We start from the raw sequence: 14,694 nt of genomic DNA, 5'->3' as shown, positions 1-14,694 counted from the left end.
TAGTGTCAGGATTAAGCAGAAAAATTCAGCCTATGATGAGTTAAGATTAATTTTTAGGAGTGTTTAAGAACACCTTTTTACATATTTAAAATTTTAAAAAAGGTGTTAATATATAGTTAAATAGTAAGAATTTTGCTTTATTACCACTTAAAAACTTTACTTTTGTTGCTAATAGTTTAATTTTTATATCTAAGAAATTACATATAATTTTTTTATACATAAACAGTTTCCTTACTTTTCAAAAAATGGTTTTATTTCTCACTAATATGGATTACAAAACACACAAAATGTGTATACAATTCTTTAAAGATTTCAGTTTGTAAATAGTAAAGCAAATGTGTTTAGTTTTGATTATAATATTTTAGTACTAGATTTTTTATAGAAAAATATAATTCTTTAAAGATTTTAACCTTTTAATAACATAGTATACTCAAAAGTAACTTAATTTTTAACTTTTTTCTTCTTCCAATATGCATTAATGGTTTTTTTTTTTTTTTTTTTTAAGAAAGTCAAATAAGATTTGTTAACAACAAGGAAACCACAATGATAAGTACTTGAATTAAAATAATTTTCAAAAAATAAACAATTGTTTTAATTGGTGGCATGTTCCTTTCCAACCACGTAGTTCTCGAAGGATCAAGCTCAATGCCCTGTTAAAAATAGTAATTAATAAAAATCAGAAAAATTTAGAAATTGTATATAGTTTTAAAATTAAGATATTAAAAAATTGCACGCGATAAATATACGGGCGGGACCCGAGTGGAATCACAGCGTGAAACACTAGGAAATTTTCGGGAATGGTGCGCGAATTTCTGTTTCCTGTGACTTTGAATTCGTTGATTTTCCTGTTAAATTTAAGATTTCGAACCTTGCTTTAATAGAATTAAATAGGATTCTGAAAGCAATGTCTTACAATTCTTAAAATAGGATTTCAGAGGGAACAAGTTTCATTTTTTGAAGGTTTTTACTAAGAATGTTACGTATTTTCTGGAAAATTTGTATGAGCATAAATTATTCAAAATGTGTTCAAATATGCTGTGAATTAGCCGGGAAAATTACTAGACTATTAAATAATACAATAATGAAAATGAAAAAAAGTATGTCTAATATTTGAGTTCAAATCTTTTCAAAAGTAAAACAAACTCGTCACGTCTTATATAATGATGCAAATACTTTTAAGAACTTCAAAATATTTTTTACAAAATTACACAGTAGGAACTTATCCTAAACTTCATGGGTCCAAGGGCCTTTCGGAGAATTCAGAAGATCTTGTTTCGGATACATTAAGCACCGAGTATTTAAAGTTTCACGAATAGTGTAATGCAATTCACTTACTCAAAATTAATGCATGTAAAATTTAAAAATTTTTAAAATATGACCTAGTTTCGTGGCGTTGCGTTCGATAGATAAAGTAATTTCCAGTTACGTAGTTTGCTCTTTTTTATTTAGGTACAACGTTACACGTTCAGGTTTATTTTTGAAAACAGTTTCGGCTATTATACGTTTCTTAATTACTCAAATTTTCAAAAAATCATAGGATTATGAATTGTCTCGAAATGATAGTAAATACTATAAGAAAATGTGGATATAAGTATGCATGTACTTAGACATTGGAATTTCGCGTATCAAGAAAGATGTTCGAAATTTTGTGAAGCGATGCTTTCAGCTAGAGTTGATTTCGCCAAGAAAAAAAGTCATTAGGAAAAAAAAAAATTAATTGCGTGTTCTGTTTAATTTATGGTTTAAACTTTTTAAATAATGGTTTTTACATCGTAACATACCAACTAAAAACTAAACTTTTCTTCCTTGAAATCTTAATTTTATGTTTAACGGAAATTTCCAAAATCCAAGTGTTTTGGATTTAACATTTGTACAGATTTTTAGGAATTCGTCACCTTCGAAAGTCGGGAGTTGCCTGTACCTAACTGCATATTTATATAATCGCATCGGGTTGGCATATGTTCAAGAAGATTTCAAATATGGAAATATTTCTGAAGATTTGAATAGTTAAATCTTTAACAGTAAGAATATTTATATCTGATCATAAATGTTATATTGCTAAATCAAAAGCGCTGTTTAGAAATTAAGCCAAGAAAACTTTGTTTAGGTATCTGCATTTGATATATAATCATCATCATCATCATCATCATATGAAATTTCTCGGGAGGACGGGAAAAATGTGGTAAAGTCTTAATATAATTGACATCAAGGTAGTTTGTATTTAAAAATTCAGCAATTAAAACTGTAGAGAGATGGTTATTCCCGGACACTAAATACTATAAAAACAAAGGGTTGGCAGCATGTCATGATTCCAATCAGCCACGCGGCATTGGTATTTGTTATTCTGGCGTGGTTTCGGCCATGATTTTGTGCAGCTGAAAACTTTAATTTTCCATTCATAAAGTGAAAATATTTTTTTGAAAAAACAAACTTCTTGATAAATTTACAGTTAGTTATTTACCAAATTACGAATCTTTTTGTGTGTTTCGTGCGTTTATTTCCAAAGAAGATTAGAAAGAAAACATGGCGATTTGGAGCAATCGAGCACGTTTTTTTTTTTTTTAGGCAAATCATGGACAATTTTGAAGTGTCTGGAATTGCATCGGAGTCCACTTTTTGACGTATTCTCTTTAATATAATGTACAATTTTGGATCGCCTTGGCCATGAAACTGCTTTTAACTATGGCAACTCAAATTGTAGCTAAAACTTATTGAAATGAAATATAATTAAATATTTTGGAGTCATTTTCTACCCGTTTGTCGCTGCATCACGAAATGTCCGCTGTTATGGGGGCAAGACATTCTAACCTAATAATAGCCAACAAATTAGAGTATCAATTCATATAAAATATTTAAAAAGGTTTTTCTAACGGGTTTCGCGATACAGAAAATCTGTCCCACATTCCCTAGTCTCTAATTATTAAAAAAAGAAAAATTACGTTAGTAGGTGGTTCTTTTCTCCATATTTCTTCCTTTTTTAGCATTCCCATATCGTGCATCACTTCTCTAGCTGCTCTTTCTCCCGCTTCTATTGCACCCTCCATGTATCCTGTCCAGGTGGTAGCTGTTTCGGTTCCAGCAAAATACATTTTTCCTACGGGTTTTCTTAAAAATCTGCATGTAAAAGAAAGAAATGCAAGATAAAGTTTGTTGTTTTTTTAATCACTATTCTTATATATCAATTACTAACTCTCCATATCTGGTTAAAAATCCAGGAGGAAACATGGCTGTAAAACATCCACCAGAAAATTGTTCTGACATCCAATTATATTCTTCATAATGAATTGGCTAATAATAAAAAATTTTATAAATTTATTAAAATCCAACAACAAAGTTATATATGTATTACTTAGAATAAATAAAATTGTTACCTTTAAAAATTCCTCTAGTCCGAAGACATTACATAAGCATTTTCTGAATATATCTTTCCTTTCTTCTTGAGTAAGATGTGCTACTTTACGTACTTGATCAGCCAAGACAAATCTGAATAAAAGTTTCGTTAAGAGAATATAAATTTGTAATTAATATTAATTTATTCATTACGACTCGAAGTTGAGAAGTTGAGGAGCAGATCTTTCATTGCGCATAAAAAAACTTTACACAGAAAATTCGAATCTGTTACTACTGGAATCTGCTCGATTAATTTCATAGTTTATGGAAGGAAAAACAAAAACATTGTATTTGCAAACACTCAGTCGTTTTACATTCCCCATGGTCAGACAGATGAGCGGAGAAAGTAAATTTTTGCGAAAACGATCTCATCAGTAAATGAGAGGATCATTTGGTTTTTCACTACAAAAACTCCAGACTATTCCACTCACAATGACTCGAGAATCATTGAATATATAGGTTTTTTTGCTAGTTTCCTGAAGAAAAGCCATCCAAACTATGGTAAGATTATAGTTTACGTCTCAAAATACTGAAAATATTTATTTTACATTAGACGGTATTTAAACATCAAACCCCCAAAATAGGAAGAGGGGATCTAGGTATCTAATACACTCAAAACTCTTAACATACTTTGAAACAGTTCCCTGTGAAAATAACGAAAAGGAGAGTATCTCAATTTCCCAACAATAAGGAATTGCTAACGATTCCTAATTAGATTATTATTAACCTAACCGCAGAAATAATTTGTATAGAAACGGAACGTTTTATTTACCCAACAATAGCAGGATAACTTCCATCTGGTTTGGTATCATTATATGTGGAAGATATAGGATTTTCATCGTCAACGTCTATTAATGATGTACCACAGAAACCTGAAGAAAAAATTCAAGAACAAAATTACTTTTTATACTTAAATTCGCTTTAGATTTAAGTAGGTTTGCTCTCAGTAGTTACTATTGAGAATAAACAAAGCTATGAGGTAAACTATCAAAGTTCTTACCATGCTTTTTCCAGAATTCAGTTTGATAGTATAAAATGCATTTCATTACTGAACCCATAGGGCATCTTTGAATTAATTGATTTCTATGAGCGGAAAGAGGAGGATTGTAGTGTATTTTCATTTGTAACGGTAGAGGTATTGCCATAATTATATAATTTGCCTAAAAACCATTAAAAAAAGGTTAATTTTTGAAAAGAATTTTTACATTAAGTTAATTCTAAAAAAGTTTATTTACATCATAAGTCTTTCCATTCAGAGTTTTTACAGTAACTTCTTTTTCTGATTGAGTAATTTCAACGACAGGTGAATTTAACAACACGCAATCTAAAAAAAGACGTTGATTTTGATAATTATATAGAAAACTTAAATCATATTAAATCAACTTACTCCCTAAACGCTCTGCAATACGTTCACTTATTTGTTGACTTCCACCGATAAATTTTCGTTCCTGTGAAAAATCAATGATTAAAATTAAAAAAAAAAAACAAACTTAAGTATAAGTAAAGCAATAATAAATATATTAACTTGTCCTCCGTTCGTAACACTCATCATTGATTTCATTCCTTGGCATAATTTAGTGAACCATAACATCCATAAAAATGAACTTTCGTAAGGTGAGGAAGCTAATGGTTCTTCGATACAAGCTTTCGCTACTGCCCGGCATTGTCTAAATTAAGAAAAATTTTTAAATTGAGAAATTAGTTCATTTTATCTAAGTTATTTATGTACTTTTACAAAATATAACTATTGTTATAACATTTGTACAATCTTCTATAGTAATAACTAATCATTTCATTCATATCAAATATGTCGGAAGTGTATGCTAAGCCAGCCAATATTGGTCTGGAAATCAAGGATAGTGTTTAGTGTATGACTTATATAGAGAAGCAGCTAAGCATAGTGCTGTTACCTAAGTAATATTGTGCTAATTTACTAGAATGGAATATATTTTATATATATAGCGGACGAAAACGTTAGGTAACGTTTAAACCCATATGTGTGTACAGCCAGCAGACTACCAATTCCACACACAGGTTAAAACACGCAACCTGTTCTATAACCCGCCTATCCCAAAATTAAAAAGTTACCTTGCTTCGCTATTTTACGCAGAATGAAGTTAATTTGGAATGTAAACAAACAGTTATCCAATTAAAAACCAACTCCTAATTGAAACTAGAAGAAGAACAGATGTTCAAACTACTTGGAGGTGCTTCGTTAGAGTTAAGGGATTTCTAAAGTTTGGGCTGAGTTTTAATAATTTATAGTTTGTATATAAAATTTTAACAATATTTAATTAAACAAGTAATTTCCTCTTACTCTGTATAACACGTTTCATCCATAAAGGTTTGGTAAGTCATCGTATCCCATTCTTCAGCATGAGGTGCCTTCCACGGTTCATCTGCTGGAACCTATTTCAAGTTACCAAAGAAAAACTATCGTACTAGAATAATAGATTGAAACAAATTAAGAAAATATATACACCTCTTTTCCCATTTCATCAATAGTCCTGGTAAAATTATTAATGTCTAAATGGACAAAAGGATTTCTAAATGGTATAGAACCAGTGGTTTTGTGAAGATATCTCTTCCCCTTTAAATAAAAATAATTTATAGATAAATACAGATATAGAAATTGTAGTATTAAAATGTATGAATATTTTGCAGGCTATACTGACTTGAGAAAAATATACAACATCTTCGTTCTCTTCTATTTTATAATTATCGATACACAATTCCTTTGTTAACCTAAAGAGATGATCTTGCGTGGGGCCAACGTATGATCCTCCTAAATCCACGTAACCAACATCTGGACTCTAAAAATACATAAAACTTTTTAAATATATAAAAGTAATAGTTTGTAAGGAGTTAAAGTAAAAAAACAGTGAATCTATTGTTAAAACGTAAAATAATTTAATGTTTTTAAATGATTTTTTTCACTTACTTTTTTAGTTAAAGTTCTTCCACCGACACGATCTCTTGCTTCTAATACTAAGACAGCTATATCCGATTGATGAAGCCATTTTGCAGCAGATAAACCTGTTAAATAAAATCAATATTGATTATTTAAACCAAAGAAAATAAGAATATATGCAATATTTGAAATGTTACGCATAGTACGAAGCACCTATGCCTAAGTATGCTTTGCCAGCCTGGACATCTCAGATGAGGAACCTCGAATAAAGTTAAATTTTGATGAAAATATGGTATTTTCAGCATATATTTTGGATATATTAATCTAAATATAAAATTTTGGAAACGTTGTGCAAAATTTACATTTATAGAATCTATATTTTAATTTTCCGCATAAAAAATATATGTAAAGTATTCTCATACATAAATTGTAAGCATTTCATTAAATTTCTTAGGAGATTACTACATTTTAATACTATATATAAAATTGCTTCCACAGAGGAAAAAATTATATATAAATATACAAGAATATATACACTATATTTACCACTTAATCCACCACCAATTATAATAACATCAGTCCTCCTTGACATAACGGAAGAATTGTCGCCAAGATACGTAGAACTTCAAATATGTTAATAGAAATGAAAAAAAATTAATACAAAGCAGTGACAATTAAAAAAAAAAAAACAAATTTTAATTATTTAAATTTCTATTCAAAATGACCAATTGCAAAATTAACCATTTGAAAAAAATTTCTTTCTTAAGCACAGGGCTTCATTTGAGGCCCTAGGCACGATTTTGTTCTATAAAAAGAAGGCTTTATGTGAACTTCTTTTCACATAAAAAAAAATACAATACATTTTTCAACCGTTTTAAAAGCTTAAAATGTTTACTACATTTTACAGGCATCTTTTTACTATGTAATTTGAGGCCCTCCAGACGATGAAGCGGCTAGGGCCTCGATAATCGGCCTATTGGATAATCGGCTACTGTAACTATACCATTAGTTTTATAGAATGAGAGCAAAAGAAAAAAATAAGTAATACCGACAAAAATTCATTGACACGCCAAATGATATAAAAAAAAAAATTAATATTTAGTAATTTCTCTATTTCGAAATTATTCAACGACATTAAAAATTGTCTTAATCTATTACAATAAATCACTAATATTAAAAAATTTGTTAACCTCATTCAATTGACAAATTGTTTTTATTTCTGCTTACGAAAATTCTTATATTTTATGTTAGATATAAATTAAATGTTCATGTATTAAAAAATGTTCTGTCGATTGTTACAATATCGATAACAAACAACAATACCTCTAAGATTACAGATAAGAATCATTGAATTGTTTGATCTATCAAACATCTATGTATAGGAGATTTTACTCTTTAATTCTATTAATATTATAGTTAATTAGAAATGTAATTTTAGACTATATTCTAGATTTTAAGAATAACTTTATCATCTCATTTCCAGAAATTTTTGATAGTAAAAAAAAATTAGTGAACAAATAAAATTTAAACTTTAATTTTAACAACCTTTTCATATATTAGATAAGAATGGGAGATCCACCCTCTTGTATTCATAATACACGTGAATAAGTGCGTGAATGTCCTTTTCTTGTATAATATAAAACTGTATAAAATGTAAACTGTAGAAACGGTAACATTTCTTTCACAATATTTAGTGTTGTGTAATACGAAAACTATCAAAATCATAAAACGAAGTTGAAATTTATTAGAAATTATAATATAATATTATCAGTAAATGGCATTTCCAGAAAGCTTTTCTTTTTTTTTAATCCGAAATAAACCTATATAGTTTCTAGAATCTATATATTGACATTATCTATTGTGAATCACTCTTTTTGCATTAGTAATTTAATAATATCTATCATATAATATTCACAATATAGATTTTCATATACAGTCGACCCCCCATAACACTGTTTATTATTCCGTTTTATATGAATTCCATGTTGTATGAGTCACTTAGATTTTATAAATACGTGTGCCGGGCCGTGAAAGGCTCACGTATTTGTAAAATCTAAGTGACTTGTACAACATGGAATTCATATAAAACGGAATAATCAGCAGTGTTATAGGGGGGTCGACTTGTAATTTCAACTACATACAAGTTGTAAGAATGCCAATTTTCTGTATTTTTCAATATAGAAAAAAAGGAAGATTATTATGCATTATTTCTTTATGAAGTAAACCAGAAAATTTTTCTTCCCTACTCAATAAATGTTTTATTTTAATAAAAAGAAGTCAAGCTCACGGGAAAAGCTAACATTTTCTTAAATAAAAAAAAAAAAAAAAATGGTCAATAGAAATTCAGTAAATTTTTATATTATTTTCTCAGCTGTTATTTTACTCAATAGAGAAAATATTTTATATTTAATGTGGACTTAATCTGGACTTTCTGGATCAAGTTATTTTCATTCTCCATTTTTATCAGAATTTATTATGCATCGAATAGCCCATAAAAAAAATCCATGAAAAAGTCCAGCAACGACTTGCTCAAAAGTTGGCTCGATCAAATGTTGCTGGGAAAGTTAAGTTTTTAATAAAAAATATAAAATATTTCATTAATTATTATAAAATAGCAAAAAGCTTAATTTTGAGGACAGGGATGAGTTTTATAAAAAAAATTGTAAATTCTAATAATGAGTAAAATCGTCATTAAGTCTGGCCCCACTCTTTCCCCAATCCTTCGACCTTTAACCACCAAAAAACTTTAAACCTTTAGGGGGATTAAGTCTATTAAGATTAATGTAGAAGCAAACAGTGGCAAATTACAAAAAAAAAAATCTTAAACCAAGATCTTATTGTCTTATTATCTATTGCCAGATCTTAAACAAGTGCTCAATATAGTAAATTAGAATAATTATTTTATTTATGGATCTATTTGTCACAGTTATAAAGGAGATATTCAAAAACAATTAATTACCGCGTAGCTAGAACTAGTGTCTAATAACAATACGTGCTTTATTACGCTACTGTGTGAGTATGTAACCTAGTTCGAAGACAAATTAGAAGAAAATTTATTATACCTTGTATAATAAAAAGAAAAATTATATAGAGTAGAATATGATGAGAATGTTCTAAAGTCTTCAAACAGTAAATTGCATTATGAAGGGTTTTTTCCAATGACAAGAGATAGTTTACGTAAATTATTTGGAAGATGTTCACACAAGAATGTGCCAATTTTATATAGAATTAAAAAATTATTTTAGATATATGAAATTATATAGCATGCGTATTTATAAGTAAAAATATTTAAATTTTAATCTGAAAATAGAAGCAGGATAAATAAATCTTGAAAAATTTATAAAATTTTTCCATTATGATGTAATTGAAATCGTGCAGAAACTCATTACGAAGAAGGAATTTTCCTACTTAAGAGGAAAAACTAACTACTGTTTAATCAGCTGTTTTCATGCTAATATAAAAACAAAAAAAAAAAACTTCTTAAATTTAGATAAAATTAGATAAAATTTTTAAAATAATTATAAACTTATTTATGCAAATTTTATTTATTTAATATATTTTTTTATTTATTTTATAATACAATTTTCAGTATATTACCTTATCAAACTTTTAAACAAAAGACAAAAGCTCTAAATATAAAGTAGCAGGTTCATCAAACAAAATTGAACAAATAATCAAATTAAATAGGAAATAAATGAAATAATTGTACAAAAGGTTGTGTGTTTCTTACAATGACGCAATATTTTCATTTTACTATATAAAAAAGGGATCTACCGATGTATTTTCTTCACAGTTTTCATTGGAGACATTGAAATAGCATGACATCGTACGTAGTCACTATTGCCATTGTGACATTTCTTTTCTTCAATGTCGTCAATACTCAAGGTAAATTAATACATTTAAGTTTAGTTTTATTAAATTATTTTATTATCCTAATAAAAATAACTAAAATATTTAATTTTTTTTCAGAAGATGATGGAAGACGTCCTGAAAATGGAGGGAGACGTCGAGTAAGTATTCACATTTATTTGAAGTCCTTTAATCCGTCGTGCATAAGACCGATATAATAAAGGATTGTAGAGGAAAAATGCGCATAGTTTCCTTCATATATATATATATAACAGCTGGGAAAGTAAGAATGATTAATTTGTCATTGTCAAATATTAAGGGTAAAGGACCGTGGATGATTTGTTGTAAAGAAGCGAAAGAAGCAGGAGAAACCGGAAATTTTAAAGACGTCAGTAGTTTTATTACTACTTTACTATTTAATACAGTGAAAAATTTAGTAAACTTAATACTAATTGGATTATTTTAAAAAAAATTATAGGCTTACATGGATTGTTTTATAAAGATGAATGAAGTAAGAGTTTCGAAATTTTTAAAGTAATTAATATATATTTTTGTATTAAATATTCGTTTAAAAAGACTAAAAATAGCTTTCATTTCCAGAGATGCGGAATAACTAGAGTAAGACTATTGAAAATTTTCTAATAATATTATTAAATTTCGAAATATTTATTATAAAATTATTAATTTTTAAGTAAGTGGAATTTATAAGAATGATGATTAATTTTTTAGGAAGAAATAGAAGATGTACTTTCTAAGTCGGAGGAGGTATAAAACTATTTAAAATTTTTCAAAAATAAACTACTTATTTACAAAGAAATTAAAAAAATTATTTTTTTTCCAGCTTGCTTCTGGTAACTGCCCAAAAGTAAATTTTTATTTTTCTTAAATTTTTTTCGTTTTAAAAATGTTCTTAATTTGTTGTTGTAATTGAATTGAAAATTTCAGCCTGAAGATCTACGTCCAATATTTAAAAAATGCCACGGTAAGAACTTTAATTGTGAAAATTTTATTTTTACATTAACGGTTGTAAATTATGGAAAGTATTTTTTTAAAGCCTGTTTTATTTTCGTAATTGTTTTAATTGAGGAAAAAAAAACCAGTATTATTCACTTAAAATTTGTTCAAATCAGAACAATCCTATATACAAGTTGGTTCCAAACTATAAGGATAAATTTCAGGAGTTGATTCCTGGCAGGACAAAAAACATTTGGTCCTATTAATATTTCTATGGAAATGCATTAGTACTGAACCACCAGAGTCATGAACTCAGCACACAAGACAACACACAACAGTATGGCATACATACCTCGGGTAGAATCGTAATAGATAATGCACTGAGAATCCTGGAGGACACTTTCAAGTGATCACACATCACTTCGTGGTATAACCGACCATTCCCACTCACTTTTCTGTATGTGAATATCACGCCCGCCTGTTCCCGATGGGAATAATGAACAATCACTCTTACAACACACAAACCATGGATCTGTTCAGCAGACAACTTTCTACATATTTCCCCTTTCATGGCTATGATTGCTGATAAGCAGATACGATGTGACGATACCCAGCGGTGTCATCCATATCTGGTGCGTTTCTGGGCATATGTTAATTAATGGAACCATTTTTTTTTTTTTTGTTCTTTGTCCTTTTAGGAATCCACTACTAAAGTTTGTTTCCATAGTTTAGAATGAGTTTTATATCCTTTTCATCCCTTTATATAATAAAGGTCTTAATTATTCATAAACTTACTTACATAGCCAGATATCGTATTCAGTTATGTAAAAAGTCAAGATAAAATTTTAGATTTATTTCAACATAGAACCTGTATAAAAAAATCATTTTTAAACACAGACTTAATTCCATTTTCTAATATAAATCTATTGACAGTTTAGCGCTGGGACACTACGACTTGTTCAGCTAGAATTATTATTATTAGTAATTACTATTATTATAAAGGGATAAATTAGCTTTCCAGCTAACCGGCAACGCGTGATTAACATATTAGATAAACTAATTATTACTAACATTGAAGGTATTTTTAAAAAGTAGCAATACGGTCCTATCTGATTTTAAGTCTAAAATCAAAAGATGGTGGAGAATTAATCCAAGAAATTCTCTGCCAAGTTTATATAGCAGAATAATATAAAGGCGATTCACCAATTTGAAATATTGGAATAATGTTGATAAGAATTTAAGTATAAATTTGAGAGAGACAATAATAATTAGCTAAATTTCGACGACATTAAGCACTCGCGGAGAGGGAAAAGATATAATAATCCCTCTACTTCTACGGCAGGCTTTAGATAATTGTTAAACAAAGTATAACCATTTAAAAACTCGGTAAATTAGATAAAAGAAAGTTTTATTATGATTAAAACTTTGTTGTTATTTTGCAAACTTTCAGTAATAATATAAAAATCATAAGAACTGATCAAGCTAAACACGAATAAGAGCATTTATTAGTTATGGATAGAACGTTTATTATTAAGTAAATTTTCCAATTAATTTAAATTCGTCTCCTTTAAAATTTGTATTCTAGACTAATTAAAACTTTATTAAATCTCATCTTTTGGTAAAAATTTCGATATAAATGATCATGCGAGGGAGAAAAAGAGGAAAACTCACCTATAAAATCAATGAGAAACGTCGGGTTATGCTTTAATCATTAAACTATAACTGCTCTATGTCCTTCAATTCCACTAAGAAGCTTACAAAATAGATTTATGTTACTCGACAGATCTAATTATTACAGGATGAACAGCGCATTAATTGGCATAATTGCTAAATTGCGCAAAGGAAGAGTCTATTGATAAGCGGGTGAAGTAAAATGCGATAACCCAAACAACATGAGAAAAAAAAATGGTCGTCGAGATAATTGAATTAAAACTATAATAAAACGGTTAAATAATAAATTTTACCCTTTTTACGCTTCATATAAAAAGTGTAATATCAGTTTTGCTTCAATTATTTAATAAAATAAAAAAAATCTCACTGTCGTTCGATCCCAGCGTAATTTAAATAAAGCAGCGGGTTCATTAAAAGGTATCAATAAACAGGAAATAAATGATTGAAATAAATAATTCAGTAATTTAAAGCAACATTTTCATCTTCTTATATATTAATGAATGACATTCCAATTAATTATTTATTATTAAAAGGAATTATATTTTATTATTACTATTGTGTCCCAGTTTCCAGCAACGTTCCAATTAGTGTTGTGGGGTTATGGTTGTTGTTTCGGGTCTCGAATGCTCAAATTTCTTTTTGTTTTTGTAAGTGAACTATATTATTTATCAATAATTCATCCTAATTTTTCCAGATGGTCATAGAAAGATATCAATAGCCATTTAAACTTCAGTTCTGTTCTTATCCTCGAAAGGTTACCTTTTCCAATGACTTCATTGTTTTTTTTTCTATATTGTCTTTAAATTTTTATCACTTACATGTAGTGTTTCCTGCGTTGTTATTAGATATACCTATGGATTGTATGTTACAAGTAGGATATATGACTTCCCTCGAGAGAAAGAAGGCTGTTTGATGAGTTTTTCGTGTTGATAAATTCTAACAAATTAATTCGTTGCATGATTATTACAAAATAATATAATAATATAATGGAATCTGCTGTAAGTATATGCAATGAGAAATCTATACTTTATCCCATTATCTTTAATGGACAATCATAAATTTCAAGTTTTTCATATTATCGAATAACATCTTTATTTTGACAACACGAAAACTCAAAATATTAGAGAAAAAGATGTTAATAATTCTTTTACTACGGTAGAAATTTGTTAATCCGGCACATATAATACCGGATTACTGGACTTTTTCGCAATGAGTATGGATAAAAGGCACTAAGAGGGTCTTTTATCCATAGTGAATTCAGCAAGGTCAACAATGGGAGGGGTCGAGTGGTGAGAGGACCAATTTATCCGAGACGGATTACCCACGAAAAATTCTGGGATAGTCCACCCGGATTCAATTCCGGATTCCCCAGAGCGGTAAGTCTGCCTGGAATGACTCCTAACTGCCTTGTCCATTCAGGCCTGATATGAAAGTATCAGTAGATATTCCCGAGCAGATAGATACAAATTTTATATCAGTACTGTTTTAAAAAAGATATTCATTCTCTTGTAGAATATACTCCAAATTAAATAATAAAATATATTTACTACGGTATATAGGCTTGTATACATTTATATATATGTGAGGCCAGCCGATTAGGGGTGAGGTGTTTTCGACAGCCGAGCGGTCAATACTGTCGTGTGGGCGTGGAATGACTCTCCGAGACAGGTTTACCATATAAAACCGTTTAATACTATACATAAATCGTTCTTACAACNTCAATAGAGAAAATATTTTATATTTAATGTGGACTTAATCTGGACTTTCTGGATCAAGTTATTTTCATTCTCCATTTTTATCAGAATTTATTATGCATCGAATAGCCCATAAAAAAAATCCATGAAAAAGTCCAGCAACGACTTGCTCAAAAGTTGGCTCGATCAAATGTTGCTGGGAAAGTTAAGTTTTTAATAAAAAAT

At 28.7% G+C, this 14,694-nt stretch overlaps 2 protein-coding genes across 2 annotated transcripts; one reads left to right on the top strand and one right to left on the bottom strand.

Annotated features, from left to right (window-relative positions):
• Positions 1-495: 495 nt before the first annotated feature.
• LOC111640034 (amine oxidase [flavin-containing] B-like) lies at positions 496-12,947 on the bottom strand. The gene is made up of 15 exons (XM_023386038.1): positions 12,776-12,947; positions 6,848-6,924; positions 6,332-6,426; positions 6,066-6,203; positions 5,873-5,980; positions 5,708-5,799; positions 4,916-5,057; positions 4,778-4,838; positions 4,626-4,714; positions 4,391-4,550; positions 4,163-4,262; positions 3,372-3,483; positions 3,191-3,288; positions 2,940-3,114; positions 496-650 (listed from the first exon to the last, which is right to left on the bottom strand). Exons 2-15 carry the CDS (start codon positions 6,891-6,893, stop codon positions 510-512), a joined length of 1,557 nt encoding a protein of 518 aa, XP_023241806.1. The 5' UTR covers positions 6,894-6,924; positions 12,776-12,947; the 3' UTR covers positions 496-509.
• Positions 10,071-11,816, top strand: LOC111640041. Its single transcript, XM_023386042.1, has 9 exons — positions 10,071-10,186; positions 10,271-10,311; positions 10,470-10,538; positions 10,629-10,661; positions 10,751-10,768; positions 10,880-10,915; positions 10,992-11,015; positions 11,096-11,132; positions 11,803-11,816. Exons 1-9 carry the CDS (start codon positions 10,120-10,122, stop codon positions 11,814-11,816), a joined length of 339 nt encoding a protein of 112 aa, XP_023241810.1. The 5' UTR covers positions 10,071-10,119.
• Positions 12,948-14,694: the final 1,747 nt, after the last annotated feature.

This window comes from Centruroides sculpturatus, unplaced genomic scaffold (genome assembly GCF_000671375.1).
Source record: "Centruroides sculpturatus isolate CEXI.00-Female unplaced genomic scaffold, Cexi_2.0 scaffold1416, whole genome shotgun sequence".
In the NCBI taxonomy this organism is placed as follows: Eukaryota; Metazoa; Arthropoda; class Arachnida; order Scorpiones; family Buthidae; genus Centruroides; species Centruroides sculpturatus.
Note: the sequence above shows the minus strand (reverse complement) of the source record. Positions and strands in the feature narration are given on the sequence as shown.